This window comes from Bubalus kerabau, chromosome 18 (assembly GCF_029407905.1).
Source record: "Bubalus kerabau isolate K-KA32 ecotype Philippines breed swamp buffalo chromosome 18, PCC_UOA_SB_1v2, whole genome shotgun sequence".
Lineage (NCBI taxonomy): Eukaryota > Metazoa > Chordata > Mammalia > Artiodactyla > Bovidae > Bubalus > Bubalus kerabau.
In genome coordinates, this window is record NC_073641.1 from 3,817,549 (window position 1) to 3,842,156 (window position 24,608).

Genomic DNA, 24,608 nt, shown 5'->3' on the forward strand with positions numbered 1-24,608 from the left:
CTCTGATTCTTCACCTGATGAATCCTAGTCACCTTTCAGCTGTGGCCTCCCATTTGGAGAGAGCCTGTCCTGCTTCCTGGGGGCAGTGGAGTATCTGGATGCAGGCGACAGAGGTGTGCTCCAGCAGCGGGTGCACGGTGGGACTGGGGCAGGGAGGGGGCAGGCTCTGGGGGGCCGGGGGGAGGAGGCTCACAGGGCGGTCTGTCTGAGCAGGGTTTCTTCTGCAGCCTCGTCACCAGATTCCCCTGCCTTCTCCTCTAACCACAGTGAAATAGCTGATGCTGTTGACTGACACCCTTTACCGCTCATGAGTATATCACTCCACCCCAGACCATCTCAGGGGCTCTGTCTTCACCTGGGGCTGGAATTCACATCCACTGGATTGGGACGTGTCAGCAAGAGGGGCTTCGAGTTGGCCACGCTGTAGCTGCAGTGGTCCTGCTGCAGTTGGCGTGCAAAGCATTTCATCCTGCCTGCGAAGGGCTCAGGTCTGGCGCCGCTGCCCCAGAGCACGGCAGTGTGCTCACACGTCTGCCTCCATGTCAAGACCGTGAGCTCTCTGAGGGCCAGCACGGTTCCCTGAGGCCCGGGACTCTCAGCGCCTGTCAAGCGCCCAACATGGATGTAATAGGGGCCATGTCAGTGCTCTCAGTGTGACTGCAGGCACTTAGACCCCCGTCCCACAGCGTTTCAGAGGGAGAGCCTCGACAGAGAGAGGAACATTCCAGCGAATGTTTTTATAATGCAGGATAACGAGGGTAGCTCACTACTGCCTGAGCAACCCCAGGGGATGGTTAGACCGGTTGTCTTGCCGGCAAATTCTTTGTGGAGGGAGAGGCTATGGTCTTTTCAGATGACATCTGTGGGAAGGAGTGGAGGTCCCGCGATGCAGAGACTGAGTCGAGTGGTTACCTATGGGCAGATTGAAGAGCAGGATTCTGTCCTGATCATCATGAGTGTCTGAGCTCTCAGCAGGAAGGAGGGACTTCCTCTCTCAGAAGGAGAGAATCCCTTTCTCAGAGAAGGAAGGGACAATAGCATTTGACTGCAGCACTTAAGACAGTGCCTTCACCTCGGCTTGCCAGGGGCACTGGTGGCAAAGCACCCACCTGGAGTGCGCAAGGCGCAGGAGATGTGGGTGCGACCCCTGGGTCAGGACGATCCCCTAGAGAAGGGCTGGGCAACCCACTCCAGTATTCTCGCCCAGACAGTTCCATGGACAGAGGAGCCTGGCGGGCTACAGTCCATGGGGTCACAAAGAGCCAGACACGGCTGACAGGACTGAGAATGCACAAAACGGTGCCTGGAAGACTGCAGGAATGCAATAATTGCTTGTGGAATGAATAAATGAACAAAGATATCAGTTTGGCAGATTCCACTGAGACTGAGTCTTGGCATGGGATAAACTGGTGATTCACATGGCTGAGAACAGCATGTGGAAAAGAGCAAATCAATTCAATAAACATGTACTGAGCATCTACTGTCTTCTGGACAGTATGCTTTGGTGCCAGGCAGACTTGCTGCTTATAAGCTGAATAAATTTGAGCAAGTTATTTAAACTTTCTCAGCCTGTTTTTCATCCACAAAATGCATATAATAATAGCATTATTATGGTATCATAATACCAAACTCAAGCTTCATGAAGTATGAAATGAAACAGGAAGTGATGGGACAACTCAGAGAAAATGAGGAAGCCGCACTGACTCCCACCAGCCTCCCCACTTCGCATGACGCTGTCCTTTCCAGCTCCTCCCAGGCAGGCTTCTGACCACCCCAGGACAGCTGGCAGCAAAGAAGACCCCAGGCTGGCATATGGATGCCACTCTCCTCCTTGTTATCTCTGTGCCACCCTAGCTGGTCACCATCTCTGACCCCTCCCATGTCATAGTCAAGGCCTTCCTTTGAAGAAGAGCTCTTGTCCCCTAAATTTCACACTTTGGTGGGGCGGGGCTCCTATAAAAAACAAAAAAAATGTAGGCAAACAAGATGATGAACAAAGCTGAGAGGTTCCAAAGCAGTCGGGAGAGACAGAGGAAGCAGTTCCGGGAAGGCATGACACAAGCATGAGGCCGTGTAGGTCCCCCGGCCACAAGAGGGAGTCGAGCTCCGAGAGCTCATTTCTTTTCTCCTCAGCACTGAAGGTTCAAGTTAGGCTTCTGCACGATCCTTTTTCCATCGTGTGTTCACTTCTGGCAGTGCCGGGTCTTGCCGCGCGCAGCTTCCGCTGGTTGCGGCCTGGTGAGGGTTCTGCTCTAGTCGTGGGGCATGGGCTTCTCGCTGCAGGGGCTCCTCCTCGTAGAGCATGGGCTCTAGGGCACGCGGACTTCCGCGGTTGTGGCGCAGGGGCTCAGTAGTTGCAGTGTATGAGCTCTGTTGCCTCTCGGCAGGTGGAATCTTCCTGGTCCAGGGACTGAACCCATGTCTGCTGCGTTGGTCCTTAGATTCTTAATCCCTGGACCACCAGGGAAGTCCCTGTAGCATCCAACTTCTGCAGAAGTAACCTGCAGATGCTCCTTAGCAAATACCTGCTTTGCAGGGTGGGATGAGGCATCAGTGATGTGATGCAATCTTGTTAGTTGTGGATGAAATGGAAATAATTTGGAGAAGCTGGGGCTGCTCCCTACGCTCTACACAGTGGCAATGTTGGGAGTAAGGCCTATCATGGTGACATAATGTAGTATATGTTTGGGAGTTTAAGGGACCCTTGGGTGTACCCTAAGTCAAGTACATCATCCTTTGAAACCCAAGGCAAAGGTCCCACCTTGCCTCAGTTGCCTCATTTATAAAGCAGGGATGATGATACCCATCTCCCTTGACTGTTGTAAAGGTTAAATGAGATTAAGATGCTAACGATGAGGACAGTGTCAATGATGGCATAATGACAATTACTAACAAATGTCAAGCACTTACTACGTGCTAAACACCAGGCCAGGCCTTTCACATGTGTTTCCCATTGATATCTCCCCTCAACACTATAAAAGTTCCATTTAAAAGATGAGAAAACTGAGCCTCAGAAAGGCTTACTAACTTGCTCAAGGTCATGTGGTAGGAAAAACAGTTGAAGCAAGACTCAAACTAAGTCTGTGTGCGTGTGTGTGTTCAGTCATATCCAACTCTTTGTGACCCCATGGACTGTAGCCCATCAGGCTCCTCTGTCTGTGGAATTGTCCAGGCAAGAATAGTGGAATGGGTTACCATTTCCTACTCCAGAGGGTCTTCCCAACCCAGAGACTGAACCCGTGTCTCCTACACTGGCAGGTGGATACTTAACCACTGTGTCACCTGGGAAGCCCCAAACCAAGTCTATTTAATGCCAAAGCTTGTGGTCAAAGCCACTCTCAAGCATAGCCCTCCGCTGGTCCCAGCAGCCCAAAGGACCAGAGTCTGCCCTGGGATGTACTTGACTGAAACCTCCCCTCTCCAACCCGCCCCGGAGGGCTCAGGCGTGGCTGGCATCGTCAGCTCTGCACATCCCTGGCACCCTGTAATTTCCCTCCCTCTGGGCTCTTTTGTGACCCTGAGACAAGTGCTTATTTACCCCATCCACTTCTCGGCTCCAAAGGAAAGTTCATCTCCCGAGGAGGAAGCATGCCAGCATTTACCACTGAACAGCTCAGCAAAGCTGGTTTTCTCCCTGAGAGCTGCTTTCCAGTAACATTCAGCAGTAATAACAATAACATTAGCAGTAATCATAAGATGACAAGAAAACCCAGTGCACACTTGAGCCTGGGCAATCGCCTAGTGCTTTGTAAATAAAATGTGCCCAGCCTCCCTAACAACCCCATGCAGGAGGTACCACAGCTATGCCTGTTATATTAGTCGGGATCAGCAAATACAACCCCACAGGCCAAATCAGCCCTGCCACTTTTTTCTTTGGTGAAGCTCTATTGGACTATCCCCGTGCTGATTTGTTTTTATACCAGCTATGGCTGCTTTGGTACCACAACACAGAAATTGCATATTTGTGACAGAGACTGACCCACAAAGCCTAACTAAAATATTTACTAACTGGCCCTTTAAGAAAGTGTTTGCTGAGCCCTGATATAAACTATGAAGCTGAGGATTAGAAAGACCTACTCATTTTCCCAAGATGGTGAAGGAGATGGAGGAGACATTTAAAGCCGGTGCTTGTTTACCCCCTTGACATAACATCAGCACCTTCCCTTGTGGTCCCTTGGCTGTCTCTCTTCCTACCTGGGCTCAGCACAGTAGACATGTCTAATCATGCCAGCCTGACTTTGGGTGACAATTGACATATACAACAGGCTTAACAAAATGCATCACATAAGGGGCATGATTCTGTATAGACTGGCAGCCCAGACCCTCACCACACTGGCCCCCATACCTGCGGCTCTGTTCTTATTTCCACCCTTTTTTGAACTCTATGCTCCAGCTGAACTGTTCTCCTCATTTGTCTCCATAGTCCCACCTCCACACCTTTGCTCAGTCCATCCCCACCTCCCCAATCTGAATGCCCTTCCTTTTCATGTTTATCACAGTCCTACCCATCTTTCCAGACCTGTGTATCTCCTTGCCTAAATCTTCCTCAACTGTGGAAACATAGGAGATTTTTTCTTAACACAAACTGAACGAGCACAAGTTTCTGGTCCTTGCATTGGCCCTTAGCACACAGAAGAGAGGGAACAACATCCCCACAGGTGATATGTGAACCAAGGAGAAAGCGAATCTGGTCCCTGTCTTCCATCACCTAAAGGATTCCAGCCAACTAAACTGGGCTTGATCTTTTGTGCACTGCAGAGCACTTGCCTGAAGATTTCTGCCATCCACCTGGGACTTTAAACAAGCCACTCAAACTCTCTGAGCCTCTATTTCATCTGTACTAATAACTGACACTCTGAGGGTGGGGCTGGCTGCTTTCAATGCATGATAGCATTTAAAGGTGACCCTTGACTTCCAGACCTCATGGGGCTATTGTGAGGACTAAATGTAAAGAGGCTGAGTTAGGACCCAGGAATGCCTAAGGGCTCCCTGAATGTTAGCGACCTTGACCAAGAGCCTCCTTCCCTTCTTGAAGTGCCAGTTTCTTATCTAGCAGTAAAATGAGTGATGAGTTGGATCGCATGATTTGGATGGACTCATCAAGGCATGATATTAAAACAGTTTGCAAACCATTTTTGCATTTTAGCCATGTAAGAGACACTGAATGGCCCTTCAAAATGTTTTGAGCCCTAAACTCAACTGGGTGAAAAGTTTCTTGACATTGAACATGGGAGACAAAATACACACTGGCTTCCTCATTGCAAGAATTGGTGTCTAGGTGCTTTCAGGCCACTTAACTACGCATGCTCGGTCATGCCCAGCTCTTTGTGACTCCATGGACTGTAGCTCACCAGGCTCCTCTGTCCATGAGATTTCCCAGACAAGAGTACTGGAGCCGGTTGCCATTTCCTCTGCAGGGGATCTTCCCGATGCAGGGGTTGAGCCTGCATCTCTCGTGTCTCCTGCACTGGCAGGCAGGTTCTTTGCCTCCGAGCCATCCGGGAAGCCCTCCCTTCGAGAGTCTGATCTCTTACAGATGTCACCAGTCTTGACTCTCTGAGGCATCAGTTCACGTAAGTATTATAGCTTCAGGTGTGGCTTGATTCAGGAGCTCGAAAATATCGTCAGGTTTCAATCTCTTCCTATCCCTTCCTCTCTGCTTTCCACTACATTGGTGTCATTCTTAGGCAGACTCCTTCATTGTGTTCCTCCCCAGCAACCTCTGGCTTACAATCTTCAAGTTAAGCAGAAAGACTTCTTTTTGCTAAGAGTGCCATCGAAACCTCAGATTTGAGTCTCACTGGCTTGATCTGGGCCCTTCTTAACTGTAGGGTCTGGATAATGAAAGACACTGATCAGGTGCTTAGCCTATGTCATGTACCCACACCTGGAGCTAGGGAGATGTGTTCAGCCCACCTAAGTCCCACAAATTGAACTTAAGGTGGATATGATTATCCAAGTATAAAAAAAGGAATGCTAGGCATGCAGAAATAATAGCTGATCATGCCAGCACGCCACCTCCTGAAGATCAGTGCTCTGTCACATACCTTGGAGCCTTTGCCCATACCCTCTGCTTGGAATGTCTTTTCTCTTTCCTTTCTCCTGAAAAATTTCAACATAAACCTGAGAACAAAGTCAAATGCCATGGGCTGTGTGCCTTCCCTGAAGACTTCCCTCTATTTGTCTCTCTCTTTCATATGCCTATCTCTCTGCTCCAGCACTTAACTATCTACTGCTCTTCTCCACTCCCAAGGAACTCCTAAAAGGCAAGTGTAGCGTCCTGTCTCATAATGCATTCCCAGTTTCCAGCACTAAACCTGGGAGTTGCTGCTGCTCCTCAGTTACCAAGTCGTGTCTGACTCTTCACAACCCTATAGACTGTAGCCCGCCAGGCTCCTCTGTCCGTGGGATTCTCCAGGCAAGAGTAATGGAGTGTGTTGCCATTCCCTTCTCCATGGGATCTTCCTGACCCAGGGACTGAGCCCAAGTCTCTTACATCTGTTGTGTTGCCGGGCATGCTCTTTATCACTAGCACCACCTGGGAAGCCTGGGAAATGATAAAAGCTCCCTGAAGCTCTGGTTAGAGTCTTGAATGGACTAATTTCAACATTCAGCCTTCTAACATTGTGGTTGTTGACTTTCATCTCCTACTTCTTCAGTTTGAAAACGAAATCATCCTCAAGCTGGACCATGAAGTGGAAGGTGGCCGAGGGGACGAGCAGTACATGCAGCTGCTGGAGTCAATGTGAGTTTAGGACCCAGAGCGGGAGGAACCAGGAGGGTGGGCCTGAGGCCCGAGGGCCCAGGACCCCAGGGGCTCTGTCCTCCCCTGGAGACCAATCCGGAGGCTCGTGGGTATTGGAGAAACTCCATTTTTGGAAGAAATCTCACATCTCTCTGCAGTGGCTATTTCTTTGATATTGATGGAACAGGTGATAAAAGAAACTTTGCTGTGTAGCGGAGAGGGAAATAATCCACCAGGATGTTCACTTTTGTTGTCTCTTACCTGTGGAATAATTCTTGCTGTCTTTTCCTTTTTCCTTTTTTAATCTTTGACAGATATTGATCACAGTCAACAGATCTGGAGTGCACACGATCTGTGGAAACTCATTAAGTGATCTCTCTGTATTGTCTCCTTTAGTTGAGTTTCTCTGTTTGATCTCATTTCACAGCAATGCCCCTAAAGCTCAGGGAAGTGTCTTGTCTGAGACTAGGTCAAGCCAGTCAAGTGGACAAGCAGGGACTGAACCCAGCTCTGCTAAACTCCAGCACAGAGGCCTCGTGAGGCAGTGGGCAGTGGACAGCACCTAGGAGCCCGGAACTTGGGCTCAGGACGATGTTTTAACAGCTTATTGAGATATAATTCATATAGCAGACAGTTCACCTAAAGTGACGAGTAGTGAAACCAAGATGAAAATCTTCCAGCAGCATACAAACGGCCAGTGTGGCTTTAGTGTGTTCACGGAGCTGTGCAACCATCACCGCAATCACTTCTAGAACATTTTTGAAAGAAAGCCCATACCCCTTCGCCATCATCGCCTCCCCGTCTTTGGGGTTTCTATGCATGTGCTTATTCGGGAAGGTTCATATAACTAGAATTATACAACACACAGTCCTCTGTGGCTGTAGATGCTCTCAGGGTTCGTCAGGCTGTAGCACGTGTCAGAGTTCATTTCTTTTGATTGGATACACCCTATGCTGTTTATCCATTCATCAGCTTATGACCACTTAGACTGCCTCTACTTTGGGCTATCACAAATAATGCTACTATGACCGTTCATATGCAAACGTTTGTGTGGACACATGTTCACAGTGCTCTTGGGTGTATAACGAGGAGTGGAATTTCTGGGTCATATGGCAACTCTATATTTACCCTTCTGAGGAACCATAAAACTGTTTTCCAAAGTAACTATACCAGTTACATTCCTACCTGCAATATACAAGGGTTCCAATTTCTCCACATCCCTCTGTTAATATGTTTCTTACCAATTATAGACATCCTAGCAGATATGAGGGCTTCCTTTGTGGCTCAGCTGGTATAGAATCTGCCTGCGATACAGGAGACCTGGGTTCGATCCCTGGGTTGGGAAGATCCCCTGGAAATGGGAAAGGCTACCCACTCCAGTATTCTGGCCTGGAGAATTCCATGGACTGTATAGTCCATGGGGTCACAAAGAGTCAGACATGACTGAGCGACTTTCACTTCACAAGCAGATATGAAATGATGCCTCATTGTCATTTCAGTTAACATTTCCTGCATGGCTAATGATGTGGAGAATCTTTTCATGTGCACATTGATCATTTGTATGCTGTTGGAGGATTTTCATCTTGGTTCCGCCACTCAGCAGCTGCACACCTTTGGACCAATCATGTAACAGCTTTGGCTTCAGTGTGCCCCATCTGTAAAGTGGGGATAATAAGCCTCCTGTGATTATATTGAAGAATGGACACAGCAGGTAGAAGCTGAATAAATGCTGTTTGATCTGCTTCCTAACTCCCAGAGTCTATCTCTGACACCATGAGAAGTGAGGGCTTCTCCTAAGGTGTAGGAATATGGCTCACACATCCCATGTTCCCTCCTATTTGTAGATTCCCTGATTTGTTTGATTCTCTGATACATAGTCAATCTTGAATTCTTTCCCCAATCCTCTTAGGAAATTTTTGCTTTAACAACAAAAGCACACTGAAGGTCTTGTTCTGACCCTCGCCATGACCCTCCCTCCCCGGCCCAGCAGGCAGAGCCCAGTGGACAGACTTGACTCCCAGGCAGCACCACCCCAGCTGGCCGTGCCCCTCCTGTCACCATGCACAGCCCTCACCAAACAACCGGGAAAGCAGAGCCCACTCAGCTGGAGGAGACACCCTTCCTCTGCTCCTCGCTGGGTATTGAGACTGATTGTCCAGGGAGGAGGTGACATTTTGCCCGTGTTAATATTTTTCTTAAAGCTCAAGAAAGGAAAATCTAAATATTGACCAGAAGTGAAACCAGGGATGGTGCTGGCAATTTCCACTCATATAAGCGGATGGGGCCCTGCAGCCAGTCTTCAGATGATCAACAGGATTTTCCAATCCTTCCTGAGTGATTATTTATAAAAGGAGTCTTTGGAGGTCAAGGAAATTAAAAACAGCTCATTATTTTTCTGCTGAAATAGAGGTGTGAATGATTTTTCAAAGCTAATCAAGCCCAACCCACAGTATCAGGACCCCATCAAGCACCCAGGGACCAAGTCCCTGCTCCTTCCTTTTGACTTTCTGAGCCTCAGTTTCCTTAGCTGCAAATTGGGGATAAAAATACCATCCAACTCTGAGAGCTTTTATTGAGAATGAACAAGACACGTCATGAAAAGTACTTATTACAGTTTGTGATGCCTGGTAGGTTGCTAGAAATAGTAGCTATTATTGTCATTAGTCTAGTGGATGCATGTGTGTGCTCACTGAGTCATGTCCGACTCTTAGTGACCCCATCGACTGTAGCCACCCAGGCTCCTCTGTCCATGGAATTCTCCAGACAGGAATACTGGAGTGGGTTGCTATTTCTTCTTCCAGGCGATCTTCCTGACCCAGGGATTGAACTTGTGCCTCCTGCATTGGCAGGCAGTTTCTTTACAACTGAGCCACCTGGGAAGCCCAATCAGGTGGATACTGGTATAATGAGTTGAAGCCATGAGCCTATGTATCATTTCTCTTCCAGCTCCTCCCATCTTTCAGGGCCTCCGCTAATACATAGTGCCCACTCTGAGCAGACAGTCAGGAGGGCACGCAACCTGGCAACTTCTGTGGGTGGAACAGGGCTTCTCCTCTGGCAGCATTGAAACCCGGAGTCAAGGCACCAGTGTTAGGGTGTGCAGCGGTGCTAAATTCCAGTGTTCCTATGCTCCTGTGCGTGCACAGCTGTACACAGGATCTCGGCTTCCCCATCCATAGAGCTGGCTTTGGAGCCCACTCCCGTTGTCCACATCTGTCTTAACGTGAGAGTCCCACATTAAATGGACCCTCCTGCATTCCATCTGCCTGCGAATATTTCTAGAAGGGGCAAGGAGGCCAGAAGCCTGAAGGGGACAGGAAAAGTGTATTCTGGGGCCTAGATCTCAAACCAGTTCAGCTGAAAGGGGACCTGTCATAAGAAGCACACCATACACAGTCTTTAAAGGAATAAATGAGAGTCCAGTCCAGCACTGACAGAGGCTGTGGGCCCGGGCTCCTCCCTCTGAAGACCTTCCGTCCTGAATGCAAACCATTCTGCGGAGAGTGTGAGCCCCCTCCGTCCCCGCCGGGGCAGGAGCACAGATGCCGGGTGCCCAGTGTCCTGCCACCCCTCCTTCCACCAAGTGAGGGATTACCGCATCACTTTGAGAGTCTCACAGCTCTTTTTCCTTGTCACTTACACTCCACTGTTGGACTTGAAAGAAAGTGTGTGACCTTGGCAGGATCAAGATTAGAACCCAGCCTCATGGGGGCCTCAAACCTAGCCTACAAATTGAGGGTGATAATGATGCCTACTTCAAGGAGATTATGTGAGCATTGAACAAGATAATCAATAAAGCCAGCTTAGCACAACATCTGGAACACACGTACTCAGTAAATAATAGTATCACGAATTATGGTTAGTTTTTATTTCTATATCTGCTTTCACTGCTAGACTGCGAACTCCTGGAGGTCAGTGAATTGCTATTTCTGAAATCTCTGAATCCCTAGTTCCCAGAAGAATTCATGTTGAACACACAGATGGCTAGATGGATGGTGATGAATGATGGGTGGATGAGTTATTTCAAACCAATCTGCCTATCCGTCTCACCAACCCTAGACCATATAAGCAGTCTTCTTACCTTGTAGCTGAAAAATAGAGTCAGAAACCCAAGACTTTTGTTTTTTCTAAACCCTTGCTTCTCAAAGAGCCAACAGTATAGCATCAGCTGGGAGCTTGTTAAAATGCAGAATCTCAGGCCCTAACCCAAATCTGATGAATCAGAATCATGAGTGCAGTGCCCAGGTGATCCCTGAGCATATTTAAGTCTGCAAAACAGCAGAGAAAACCAGTGGTTCTTAATATTGGCTGCACATTAGAATCACCTAGAGAAAAGAAATAAAATACTGCCTGCTGGCTGACCCTCATCTCCAGAGATACAAAGACGTCAACCTTGGGTGGATCTTGAGTTTTGTAGAAGTTCCCCTTAGGACTCTACCATGAGCCAGGACAGAGAGCCACTGATCTGGCCGGGCTCACAGCCTCAGATGTCTTCTACCAGGGGGACTGTGAGAAATCACACCCCAAACACAGGGACAAAATGTGAATGCACTGTCATTAAGATTGAAAACAAGGCTTAAAGTGACCATCCCAGAAGGAGTGAGGCACAGCTGTGACTGAGCCAGACAGGGCTAAATCACAGAGCAATTTGCATCTCTCCTTGAGAGCAGGGAACAGGTGCTTTTCCTACAGCGAAGATGGATTTGTCTGATCGCAGCCACAGTTTGAGATGTCATCTCCTTGCAGTCTGGTTTGGCTTCTGGGCAAAATGACCCTCCAGAGTCCTTGCCTTCCTTACTTTCCCCCTCCTAGGAACTCTTGGGACCTAAACTGCTGCGGGCAGAGTAGGCAGAAACAGATGTAGCCTGAGAAGTGTTTGCCTACTCAACATGCCTGAGAACACACCAGTGTTTCTCGCAGAGAAACACTGAAGTGATTGTCTTGATTCTCAAGGTCACCACTTACTAGCAGAGTGATACTGGGAAGGACATTTAACCTCTCTGAGCCTTGATTACCTCATCTTCAAAATAAGAGGAATCATTTTTACTTATCAGAATGACCGTTATTATTTATTAAGAAAAAGTGATTAGACAGTGTCTGGCTCAGTGGTTAAGAATTCACCTGCTAATGCAGGAGACGAAGTAGACATGGGCTCAATCCCTGGGGTGGGAAGACCCCTGGAGAAGGAAATGACAACCCACTCTAGATTCCTTGCCTGGAAAATCCTGTACACAAAGGAGCATGGCAGGCTACAGTCATGGAGTTGCAGAGTCAGACACGACTTAGCAACTGAGTGCATACGCACGGTGCAGAATAAGCGACTGAGAAGTAATCACGAAGCAAAACTGCAGTCCATCTGTGTCTCCTCACCTGGCCTGTGCGCCGCTTAAGAGCAGGCGTAATTCCTTATATATGTATATATATATGTATATTTATATCTTTCTCCCACCCCCACCCTAGCATATTGCCTAGCACTAATAGTTACTTAAGGAATGTCACCATTTTAGTTTTTGTTCTTAAGATTTAGAATATTAATATTACGACAAATGTTGTAACCTGTCCAAATAACATATGAACTTTTACATTGAAAAGTGAGCACTGTCCTCTTCTGTTCCTCCACCTAGACCCTTTGTCTGAAGCAGTGTGTGTTTAGAGCTTGGTGTTTATGCCTCCTGATGGTCACATTTATAAACACACAAAGACACATGAAGTAGACACGCACTTCCACTCACATACAGCATTTGGTGTGTGAGGGCAGATGCTGGAGCCAGACTATTGTTATTAATATTTACCAACTGTGCAACCCTGAACAAATTAGTTGACCTCTTTGTGCTTTAATTTCCCCATCAGCAAATATTTCATAAGATTGTGATGGTAGATTAAATGAGTTAAAATTTGTAAGCTGTTTAGAATAATGCCTAGGACATGGTAGGTTCTTTGGAAGATGGCTAAATTAAAAAACAAATATTGTTCTGAGATTTGGTTTTCTCAACTATATATTTTATAGAGATTTTTGTGTCAAAACATTGATCTCTGAGACTTTTTAATGGCTTCATTGAATCATATTTTGTGAATGTGCTTTAATTGGACATTTAAAATGGTTCCAACTATTTTGCTATTAGACACAATTTCTAAGTATTATAAATGCACCCTTACCTACTTATGGGGTTATTTCTGTAAAATAGATTCCCCAAATAGAATTATTGGATCAAAAGATATGTATTTTTACAATTTTTACAGGTACTTTGAAAATTGCTACCCCAGAAAGTTGTACTGATTCACTCCCAAAATGGGTCTATAAAAGTAATTATTTCCCCACACCACTGCCCACACTAGAATTTTATTTTTATTTTTTCTCATTTTGTCGGTGGGGGAAAATTTTAAATACTTTCTACACTGTATGGTCAATGTGCCTGTGAGGTCGCTTCAGTTATGTCTGCCTCTTTGCGACCCAACGGACCGTAGCCTGCCAGGCTTCTCTGTCCACAGGATTCTCCAGGCAAGAATACCCAAGTGGGTTGCCATGCCCTCCTCCAGGGGATCTTCTCAACCCAGGGATCCAACCATGTCTGTTACGGCTGAACCTGTCAAGGCAGGTTCTTTACCACTAACGCCACCTGGGAAGCCCCAAGTTCAGTTCAGTCGCTCAGTTGTGTCCGACTCTGCGAGCCCGTGGACTGCAGCACACCAGGCTTCCCTGTCCATCACCAACTCCTGGAGTTTACTCAAACTCATGTGTATTGAGTGGGTGATGCCATCCAACCATCTCATCCTCTGTCATCCCCTTCTCCTCCTGCCTTCAATCTTTCCCAGCATCAGGGTCTCTTCAGATGAGTCAGTTCTTCGCATCAGGTGGCCAAAGTATTGGAGTTTCAGCTTCAGCATCAGTCCTTCCAATGAATATGCAGAACTGATTTCCTTTAGGATGGACTGGTTTGATCTCTTGCAGTCCAGGGGACTCTCAAGAGTCTTCTCCATCACTACAGTTCAAAAGCATCAGTTCTTAGACGCTCAGCTTTCTTTCTAGTCCAACTCTCACATCCATACATGACTACTGGAAAAACCATAGGTATGACTAGACAGGAAGCCCCAAATCAGTGTATAAATAATGACTGAATAAAGGAACAAAAGGAGACAGTGAACCAAGGGAACTTGGATTCACAGATTGATTTGGCTTTTACTCCACCCACCCCGCCCCCGGCCCCGCCCCTCATCCCCGCCCCACCCCGCCCCACCCCCAGCGTGCCTTCTCCCGGGCCCTTGAGCTCACTACCCTCCCATCTGTGCGGCAGCCTGATGGAGTGTGCTGCGGAACACCCAACCATCTACAAGTCGGTGGAAAACTTTGTGAACCTGGTCAAAGGCCTCCTGGAGAAGCTGCTAGATTACCGGGGCGTCATGACGGATGAGAGCAAAGACAACCGCATGAGCTGCACGGTGAACCTGCTGGTATGTGCCCTCTCCCCTTGTCCAATCAGGGCAGTCATGGGGGCTGGTCTGACTTTGGGTTCTGCTGTTGCTCTGGGTGGGGAGGCCTCGCTCAGGGCTTTAGAAATCAGAAAAACAGGAGAGGGAATCCCTCTCTTGACATCTGCCAGCTCTGTGACTTGAAGTCAATCATTGTCACGTTTCTGTGCCTCAGTTTATCATATGCATGAAATGGGAATGAGCGTAGTCAGCTCTCCCTGGCCTTTTGCAACCCCATGGACAGGGGTTTGGTATGCACTGATTGAAACAACCACAGACAGAAAGCACCAGGGGAAAAAAATCCACCAAGTTCCAAAAAGTAAATTTACTGGATGCTATCCACTGTTTATATAGCATTTACATTGGATTTACAACTGTTTATGTAGCATTTACATTGTTTTAGTAAATACAAATAATCTGGAGATGATTTAAAGTATATGGATGTGTGCAGGTTATATGCAAATACTATTAACGTACCATTTTATGTAAGAGACTTGAGCATCCTTGTATCCTGGTATCTGTGGTGGTCCGGGCACTGTGACCCTGAAGATACCAAGGGATGGCAGTATCTCCTTTGCCACTTATCGCACCACAGAGAAAGCAAGCGGCGGTGTAAAGAGGTTAAGAGTATGAGCTTTGGAGTCACACAGCCTATTCTCACCCTCCCTCGGATAATTAATAGAATACCCAAGGAAATTTTCTGAAGGTTCAGTTTGCTTATCTGTTACATGGTAAAAATGATAGTACCTAATTCATAGGTTATGCAGTCCTGTGTGGGTGTGCTCAGTCGCTCAGTTGTGTCTGACTCTGCAACCCCGTGGACTGTAACCTGCCAGGCTTCTCTGTCCCTGGAATTTTCCGGGCAAGAGTGCAGGTCTGAGCCCTGGTTAACTGCTCGCTGGGTGTTAGTTTCCTTATCTTATGGAATGAAGTACTGCCCATAACTAGGATTTACAGAAGAGTACTATGGGACAAGCTAACCAGAGCAGCTAACTCCAAACCCAGACTCGTCACCCCTGTACCACACGACCTGCCATAGGCCAGCTCCCAGTCTCCCCTTCCGATGTCCTGTGATGTGGTCATGAGACAGCTAGAGCAGCAACAGTGCTTCATATTCACCGGGTCAGCCCACCCTAAGGGAACTAACATGAGTAAGGTTGGCCAGAGGACCGCATGGCATCTAGTCCATCAACCCCCCCGACATCTCCAGTGTGCCAGCAATATAAACTGTGAGCCCAGAGCTCTGTTGTGTGCCCTCCGATTGCCCTAAGTGGACTCTTTAAATGCCCTAGATATTGCCATTGATTTTCTGAAATGCTAAGGGGAGTTAAAATTCCTGCTTACAGCAGAAAGAAATTCATTGCTAATAACTCCACACGGCCCGCTTTACATAAAGGGTACAAAGGAGGGGTTTTCTAGGAGTTTAGCAGTTTCTTGTCATTGGAGAGGTAGAAGTTGGTTGAAGAAACTGGCCTTCAACTGACAGAATCTGACCTGAGAGAAAGTTAGGAAAGGTAGGTCTGTAAGCAGTTGAAACCCAGCATAGAATTTAAGCACACCTTGTTGACTTTGGGTGTGGCTTAAACACAATATCACGAAGAACAGGATGGGGTGGGCTTGTCTGCAGGTCTAGTGGATCTCTGCCAACCACTGCCTGTGCCCTGGAACACACCGTCTCACCCTCGGAGAGCCCGAGGTGCACTGAATTAAACCTGGATCTTCTCCAGGTGTGGCTCAAGTGTGAGATCGTACCCTCCTGACGCAAAACCTGTAAGGACTTTTCTTAAAATGCACGTGATTCCAGACCAACCGCTGGTCTACGTGAGCCTTGAGATGGAATAGGCATTGCCTAGTTTAGATGTTTTTGCCTGTGGAATCTCGGCATAGCTCCTGATGGTTCTGTCGAAAGTTATGCTCTGTCGTCATCACTGGGGTCTGTTGTGATTAATGTTACTGTTACTCTGGCTGTTGCTATTACTCTGATTCCAACTCAGGTTCTCCTCAGTGCAGGATCGGAGCTTTTAAAGATCAAGCTGGGCTGCCTTTCATAGTAGACTTGTCAAAGTAAACTTAATCAGTCTCCTCGAAAGGCTATCTCTCAATGCAGCAAGTAGCTGGATTGCACCTCCTGTGTGATGGCTGGGATACTTCCTCTGTCCCTTTATAGTCTAAGGATCAGGGAAGTGACTGTCAAGTCAGAATAAGCAGTTTGGTGCATTCAGGAAAGTAAATTTCTTGCTCCCATCTTGCCCAGATAGTAAATAGCCGTTTCCTCTCATCCTCACTACAATGCCCTCCACCCCTGCTGTTCTGCAAAGAAAAACACTCAGCACTGTTTTTCCTCCCTTCTCTAGAATTTCTACAAAGATAATAATCGGGAAGAGATGTATATAAGGTAAGATTTTTGTTTTCTAAAACCCAAACCTGCTGTGTCACTCTTCTGCTAGATATCCATCTATGGCTCCCCACTGCCTTCAGCAGGATATAAGCACATCTTATTGACACTCGGACCTTCTGATTCCTGTCCATCTTCTTGGACTCAACTCTTTCCATGCTCCTGCAATCAGCCTCCCAAATCCACCTGGAGTTCTCTGACCTGCCGTGCTGTTTTGCTGTGAACTGTGCTGCTGAATTGCCCTTGTATTTGTTACAAGGCTGGCATGTGAAGCCCTAGTCCAGGGTTTGGAGGGCAAATACTTAGATCATTGGCTAGCCCAACTTCAAAGGGAAAAAATTACCAAGATGTATGATGGCAGCTTCTTTGTAGGCATTTAAAAGACACTTATTTGAAAAATCACATGAAGGATTTTGGGGGGACATTCACCTGAGGCAAAGAAGTCCCTTGTCAGTGTTTCTTAGAATCTCATTTTTTTCCTTCAGAGTTTTTTTTTAATTACTTTACTCATACAAAAATAATGCATAGTTATTGCCCCCAAAATCCTCATAAAATAAGAAGAGGCAAAACAAAACTCTTTTTAAATAACCATAATCTATACATACTCCCAGACTGTTTAATATTTATATATAGGTCAAATTCTATGCATGACTATTTTTTGAAAAAATGGGATCATATAGCTCATAATTTATTCTTTGCTTGACAAGAATTCTATGTCAACAGATGTATTTCAGCATAATTTTTAGTGAAACTATAAAATTCTCATTCCAAAGTATACCATAATTTATATAGCTAGTCCTGTGTTGTTGAACACTTACATTGTTTCCAGGTTTTTTTATCATAAATATCACAATGGCAAAATTCTTGGACGTATATCTTTATGCATCTCCTTGTGAGACAAAGGCCTACAAAGTAGAACTGACTGTAAGATTAACAACCAAGGCCCTTTCAAGGTTTCTGACACATTCAGTTGAAGACCAGACTCCATGTCCAAACTCACTCTGCTATTACTGCAAATATTTTTAGGTACTTTAGCATTATTCCAGAAATAGGAACTATCATTTGGAAAAAAGATAATTCCATAGATTGTCCGGAGCTTGGACAGTATTTGTAACATCACTAGACATGACTCACTGCAGAAGCACTGTGCTTTGGGTCCAAAGGACCTGGGGCTTTACTTATTATCCTCCGTCACCTTGGAAAAATCACTCGGTGTCCTTGGGCTAGGGTTACCCCATGTAGAATTTTTCCATTCTGTTCTGAGGATTAAATGAGATGCTACAGGTAAAGTGTCTGGCCCTTGGTTCCCTCCCCAACCTCTTTTCATTTCTTCCCATTTTAGAAACACAGATGGAGAATCCCAGATTTCCATAAGCTTTATAGATGTGAATCCTATAGTAGTAATCTAGGAAAACCACATTTGCCTACACCAGACGTTGTAAATAAGATATAGTCTGAAAAATCTGTCCTGTTTGGCAGGCATAGTATTTTAAAAACATTTTTACTTGGTTGCCAAATTTTAAAAATCTAGAGATGTTACATAAAACTCACAATTTCCCTCTTCTGAAAAACTTCAAAGGTATGGCCACACTGGGCCCACACGTCCTGAGGACCACCACCTGGGCTAGGCGACAGCATTTTAGATGGGACACAGCACCCCATGGTCTCCATTCCCCATCAGGCTTCAGCCCCTCCACCTCACTCAAGCTGCCCATCTGCCATCTGTTTGCATTTGAACCCCTCCGCCAACTCAGGCCCATCAGGGTGTCTTCCATTGCGCTCTGTGGCTGCTCACTAAACCCTTGAGTTGACAAAGGATAGGGAGTATCTTGGTCAGTTAAGGAGTTGAAAGCAGCAGAGAAGCTCTCCCTAGGACCAATTTCTTCAAGTTTTTTGGACCGAGTCATCAGGGATCAGAGACCAAGGACAAGAAGGTGGAGACAGGATAGGATGTGACTGTGTACCCAGGGGTTTCTAAAAGTTGACCACAGCTGCACATTCCTTACGTGCAGGCTACGTGCAATTTCACGATAGCTGGTTGATCAGCAGAAAGTTAAGTGGGGAAGAGTGATTGTAAAGGCAGAAACAGCTGGTGTCAAATCCCGCTTCTACCTGTTTCTAGCTCTATCTACTTTAATGTCTGTCTCAGTTTTCTTATCTAAAGAAAAATTGTTGAGAGGATGAATTGATATTATATATAAAGCACCCATTAGTGGAATGGATGAATGTACAATCTCTCTGGAATGCCTCCCCCAATGTGTCCTCTTATCTTCAGATCCCAACCCAGGTGTCATACTCGGGAAAGCTTTCCGGAAGCACCGTCTGGATGACACCTTCTCTCACAGTACCCATAGACCTCTCCTCCCAGCATCGGCCACAACTATATTTTTGCAATTACCTCTTTGGTTCTTTAGTCGATGCTTGTCTCTTTTTCTAAATTATAAATGCTAACCTCTGAGAACGAATGGGGTCTGCTTTTGCCACCATTTATCTCTCATGCCTGGCACAGCCTGTGTGCTCAGTTCAACTTTGCTGATGGAACAAATAAATGAGCAAAAGGTCACTAGCTCATTAGTATCAGAAACCACTAGTTGACCTTTCTCCCCTTGAGAATCTTTGGCAGTCCCCACCCTGAGTTCAGGCAGCCTCCGTTTGGCCCACTGGCCACGTTTTATGTAGCCAAGGACATTAAACCCTAGCTCCTCCTTGGGTGACATTCTGTGCAGAAAATTTTCTTATAACAGGAAATCTAACCCTGAGCACTGAGACCTGATTTGAGCGCAGATGCTTGGGAAGCCCTTTGTTCCCTGTAGTTAGATAGCCAAGGCAGAGTTTTGGCACCATTACAGACAGTGCCTTTCCTCTCAGAGGAAGGATCAGGGCATCGCATCACAGCAGCTTCCCTTCACCAAAATGCTAAGAGCTGGGCTTAAAAAATGCTCCTGATGACATGCAGGTCACCAAAGCAATGGCTTTTTGGCTCTGGATTCTGCTTCCAACAGTGGCAGGAGAGAATGTTTTGTAGAAGAACCTGATGCACAATGATAATAGATAATAGCTGCCACTGCTCATTGCCGGCTGCAGGCTAATCACTTTCAGTGGATACTGGCATTTATTGGTAGCAATGCTGGCTGTCACTCACAGAGCCTTTTCTACAGGGTCTGCTTGGCCCTTTGTAGGCCCAGAAACCCTATAGGTAGGTTCTGTGAGCACTACCGTTTTACACATGAGCAAACTAAGGCACAGAGAAGTTGATTCACTTATACACATTATGTATCAAATAACTGATTGAAACTCCCTTCCTCTGATCCTGTCCTGTTCTTAAGATCTTTCAACCGTAGTCATCCTAGGGTTCAGAACTAGATCATCACGTTGCAGAAGGGTAGGAGATGGGAATGTCATTACAGTTGAATTGTAGATTCTTTCTACAATGCCTCCACCTGAATGTCTAATCTCTAACCCCTTTCTTTACTTATCAGAAATTTCACTTCCTTTACACCTGGAGAGCATTGAAGAGAGGGTAGAAGTTCCCCTTTACAGCGCTATGACTTGTCCATGCCCTTGGAGTTGTACAATGATTAGAGTACAGTCTCTGAGGGCGGTTAAACTAGAATCATATTCCAGTTCTTCATTCATTAGCACATGACCTCCAACAAGCCATTTGCTTCTCCTTCCTTGATTTTCCCTTACTTGTCATATTGCATTGGCCAGAGTCTTCAGTATGAAATTGAATACTGGCTGGAATGATACCTAACTTCTCCAGGCCAGAGCTTTCTTATCTGTGAATGAAAATTCTCAATGGACCCATTTTACAGGATGGTCAGGCAGCTTAAATGATCTGAGGCATTTACAATACTTAGCATGTCCCTGTCGTACCTTAAATGTCCTGCAGCTTCTCAGGCTGCCGCTGTCACCCATGCGAGGGGACTGAATGGCAGGAAATGGAGGACTCCCTTGTGAACCCAAGAGGTATCCAGTTGCTCTGTCTGGCCTGGCCCTACCGCCTGCATTCTTCCTGCATCTGGTGATTGAATATTTCCCAAACAGGTACCTGTACAAACTCCGCGACCTTCACCTGGACTGCGACAACTTCACAGAGGCCGCCTATACCCTCCTCCTCCACACCTGGCTTCTCAAGGTACCGCCCTCCCAGCGAGGGCTTCATGCTGAGACCCCACGGGGCCCGCACAGCAAGTGCAAAAGTTAAAAAAAAAAGAAAAGAAAAACTAGCCAAATACATTTTGTTTTCCCCTGTGTCCCCAAACTTTTAACCTGGCAGGTTACTTTTCTGCACTGTTCTGTCTGGACACATAAGGTTTCAAGTGACCTTCGCATTTAGCAGCAACAAGAACCCCCTGAGACATATCTTGCAGTTTTACATAACATTCAAACTGTTTTATATAACATCCAAGCATCAACTATAAATCATTAGCATGCCCTGTGAGCTGTTTTTCTTCTCTTGAAAGTGCTGCTGGAGCAGGACAAAGTCTCAAGGATTTCCTTTGGGTTTCAAAGAGCTGGGGCCATGTCTTGCAGGGATTCAGAGAAAAATCCTACAATCCATACACAGGAGCCAACAGAGAGTCCAGAGAGTCAATAAGTGTGACTCCGCAGAAACGGAGAGGTGCTTCCTGTGGAACCTGTGAGCCAACATCATCTCTCTGATTGATGCTCAGGGCAGCAAGGACATAGGCAGGGGTGTCTGCAGGGCTTCCTCCCACTCCTCAGCAGTAGGGGAGACACCTGCCCCAGGTAACTGCGTGTGTCCTCTCTCTGCAGTGGTCAGATGAGCAGTGCGCATCGCAGGTCATGCAGACAGGCCAGCAGCACCCGCAGACCCACCGGCAGCTGAAGGAGACGCTCTATGATATCATCATAGGCTACTTTGACAAAGGAAAGGTAATTGGTCCCTGCCCTTCCTCTCTCCATGGGAACCCTAGCTTCTGGGAAGGACTGTTCTCTCCCATACTCTACAGGCAATCCATCTGCAGGTCTGGTCAGCACTTCTGCCCAACTCTAAGTCTGATCACGTCTCTCGATCCCCATTCCTATTACATATGTTCAAGGCACCAGCATTGTTCACCTGGACACAATGAGTCCTATGCAATAGCCCTGTATCCTCTATTCCTCTGCAACAGATCGTCCTTCATACAGGAAACAGGGTGGTCATAAAACATACTTATCCCATAGACTATAACCCATTGTCCTGCTTACGGTCATCTCAAACAGCCATCGCAACACTTAGATCAAATTGCAATCTTTCCCATGACCCATGAGGCCACATACGAGCTGTCCTCTGACTGTCTCTCCCATGTCAACTCTGCCAGGCTCCCTCTTGCTCACATGTTCCGTGCCAAGCTCTTCTCCACCTCAGGGCCTATGCACTTGCTTTTCCCAGCTTAGGACATTTCTCCTCCATATCTTACCGTGGCCAGTTCCTTCTCACAGCTCAGGGTTTTGCCCAAGCAAAGAATGTCATGTCCTGAAGGAGGCCTTCCCAGACCACACACAGCAGTGCCCCTGCTGTGAGTCATACTTATTTCTTCTTCAAAGCACTTATCACTGTCAGACATCACCTCGATCGTTTTGTTTTCACTCGTTCATTGTCTGGCTCTCCACTTTAGAAGGCCAAGAGCAAAGATATTTGTCTTGTCCACTGCCGAGTGCCTAGTAGACCCTAACAATGGGACCCAAAAGATATATGTTGAATACATTTATTAATTGAATGTATGAATGACATTCTGGTGTCATCATTGATCTCTAAACAGCAAGATCAGGGTGATTTGTCATGTTTTATCTGGAGATTGGCCAAACCAGGTACTGTCTACCCTCCAGCCTCCGACTGGCCCTCCAGGAAGCACCAACTCAAATGCTGCAAGGAGACACAGTAGGTGGCTGAGAGTTCAGGATCTGGGTTTCAAGCCTCATTCCTTTACCGCCTACAATCCCCACGGCCTTCCAGAGATTCCAGTTCCCCATCCATAATAGTGAGATATTGATAGTACCTACTTTCTAGCTGCATTGTGAAAATTAGGTGAGAAAATGATATAAAGCACTTAGCATAAGACCTGGTACATAGTACTAACTTGTTCCATTTTTTTTAATATTTATTTATTTAGGGGCTTCTCTGGTGGCTCAAATGGTAAAGAATCCACCTGCAATGCAAGGGACCCAGGTTTGATCCCTGGGTCGGGAAGCTCCCCTGGAGAAGAGAAGTGGCTCTCCACTCCAGTGTTCTTGCCTGGAGAATGCCATGAACAGAGGAGAGGGGCCTGGTGGGCTCCGGTCCGTGGGGTCACAAAGAGTTGGCCATGACTGAGCGACTAAGCATGAGCACATTTATTTATCTGTCTGTGCCAGGTCTTAGTAGCAGCATGGGGGATTTTTTTTTTTAATTGTGACGTGTGGACCCTAGGTTGCAGTGTGCAAACTCAGTTCTCTGCCCTTGAGACCCCAGCTGACTGCTGCTTCCTCTCCCAAGCTTTTCCTGAGTCCTCCAGCTTACCTCCAGCCCTGCCTCTTCTCTGAATGGCCTGGCCTCTTACAGTTCATCAGGCACAATTTAACACTTACTTTTGGCCTGTTCTGTCACCGCAGTTCATTGCATCTGTCTGAGTGTGATCTCCCCACCTTCCCTGAAAAGATGAAATGAGGTAATGTCTGTGGAAGGGTGTATAAATTCCCAGGCATTGAGCGATTGGAGAGGACTGTTTTAATAATTTACGGTCATAAGCCTCTTGAGGGCAGAGACCCGGCCCTCTCTGGAGCCTCGCGTCCTGCTGGGCATCGAGTCTGAGCTCACTCTTGGTTTATCGGCTGATTAAGTCAGTCATGGTGGGAAAACCCTGAAAGGACCTGTCAGGCCTTGTCCTCTGCCAGTATCCAACTCAGCCAACCCTTCGCTGAGCAAAGAGGAAGAAGGCATAAGCCCCAGTACTAAGGGACGAATTACTAATCGGCAAAGCACACATACGGGTCATCATCTTTTTTATTTTTTGCACATATCCCCTTGGTGTTGTGCAATAATGAGGAGGAAGAGGGTGGGAACAGGGTGCTGCTAAAGCACTTCAGGGGCAGAGAGGAGGGAGCAGATTGGTATCGCTCCCTCTGTGTGCCACTGCTGTGGTGGCTTCTAGAATGAAGCCCAAAGTCTTCAGCATCCCTTTGACTTCCTTTCCCCATACCTCCCCTCATGGACACTTATTGATCTAGACACACGAAATGACTTTCTACTCCTGAAGTCCTCTTGTCATTACCTGATGGACTCCTCCACATCCCTCAAAACCCAACCAGTGCATCTGCTCATGTGTGCGCTTGACCCACTTCTGTTTCAGGGAAGCAGAGACTGTCTTGTCCATCTCTATCACTTCCCATCCCTGTGTGCCATGCCCAGAAGCCAGCAGGTGCTCAGTGACCAGCGTAGGAGACTCAGGGGTCAGTGACTGGCAGAGGTCCTAGTGACCACACAGGCAGACCCAAAGGACGTTCCAGCCATTTGACTCCCTGCTTGTCTCCCTTCTTAGCCCCTCACTGATCCCTTAACACGTAGGGAGGGTATTTCTGGCATATTATGACCGAAAGTTGGCAAAGACCTCCACTTGAGCCAAACAGCCCCCTGGCCCAGCCCTGGGCCTTTAACCCCATCTTCTCATTCAGGCTAAGGAGAAAGAACCAGCCCATACTCGTCTGTGGACTTGATTCCTCCTGGCACGTAAAACATTTTTATGCTGCTCGCTAAGCTGTCCATGGGTTTACAGCCGTGGCTCCTCCACTCAGCACTTGCTTTTATTTATTTTTATGCTTGGATGCAGAGAGAGCACTTCTGCAACACAGCACACACTGCATTTTGGCAACCTCCCCTCTCTCCTCCCCCTCCTCCCCCGACTTCTCCATTTAGGTGCATCTTCCATTTGAAACCAAATTTGAAATGTAATGGGTGTCCCTTGAGATTGCCAGATCTCCAGCCCACCCAGCACCTCCCTCTGCCCCTCTGTAGAGGTT

The 24,608-nt window shown here is 46.9% G+C and overlaps 1 protein-coding gene across 2 annotated transcripts in view; it reads left to right on the forward strand.

Annotated features, from left to right (window-relative positions):
* The window catches only part of DOCK2 (dedicator of cytokinesis 2), a 452,311-nt gene that overhangs the window by 388,763 nt on the left and 38,940 nt on the right, over positions 1–24,608 (forward strand). For both annotated transcript variants that reach the window (XM_055555142.1, XM_055555143.1), the window contains exons 34-38: positions 6,660–6,745; positions 14,038–14,194; positions 16,567–16,607; positions 20,655–20,745; positions 21,387–21,506. In XM_055555142.1, coding sequence (XP_055411117.1) covers positions 6,660–6,745; positions 14,038–14,194; positions 16,567–16,607; positions 20,655–20,745; positions 21,387–21,506 — 495 coding nt within the window. The remainder of the gene's footprint in view (positions 1–6,659; positions 6,746–14,037; positions 14,195–16,566; positions 16,608–20,654; positions 20,746–21,386; positions 21,507–24,608) is intronic.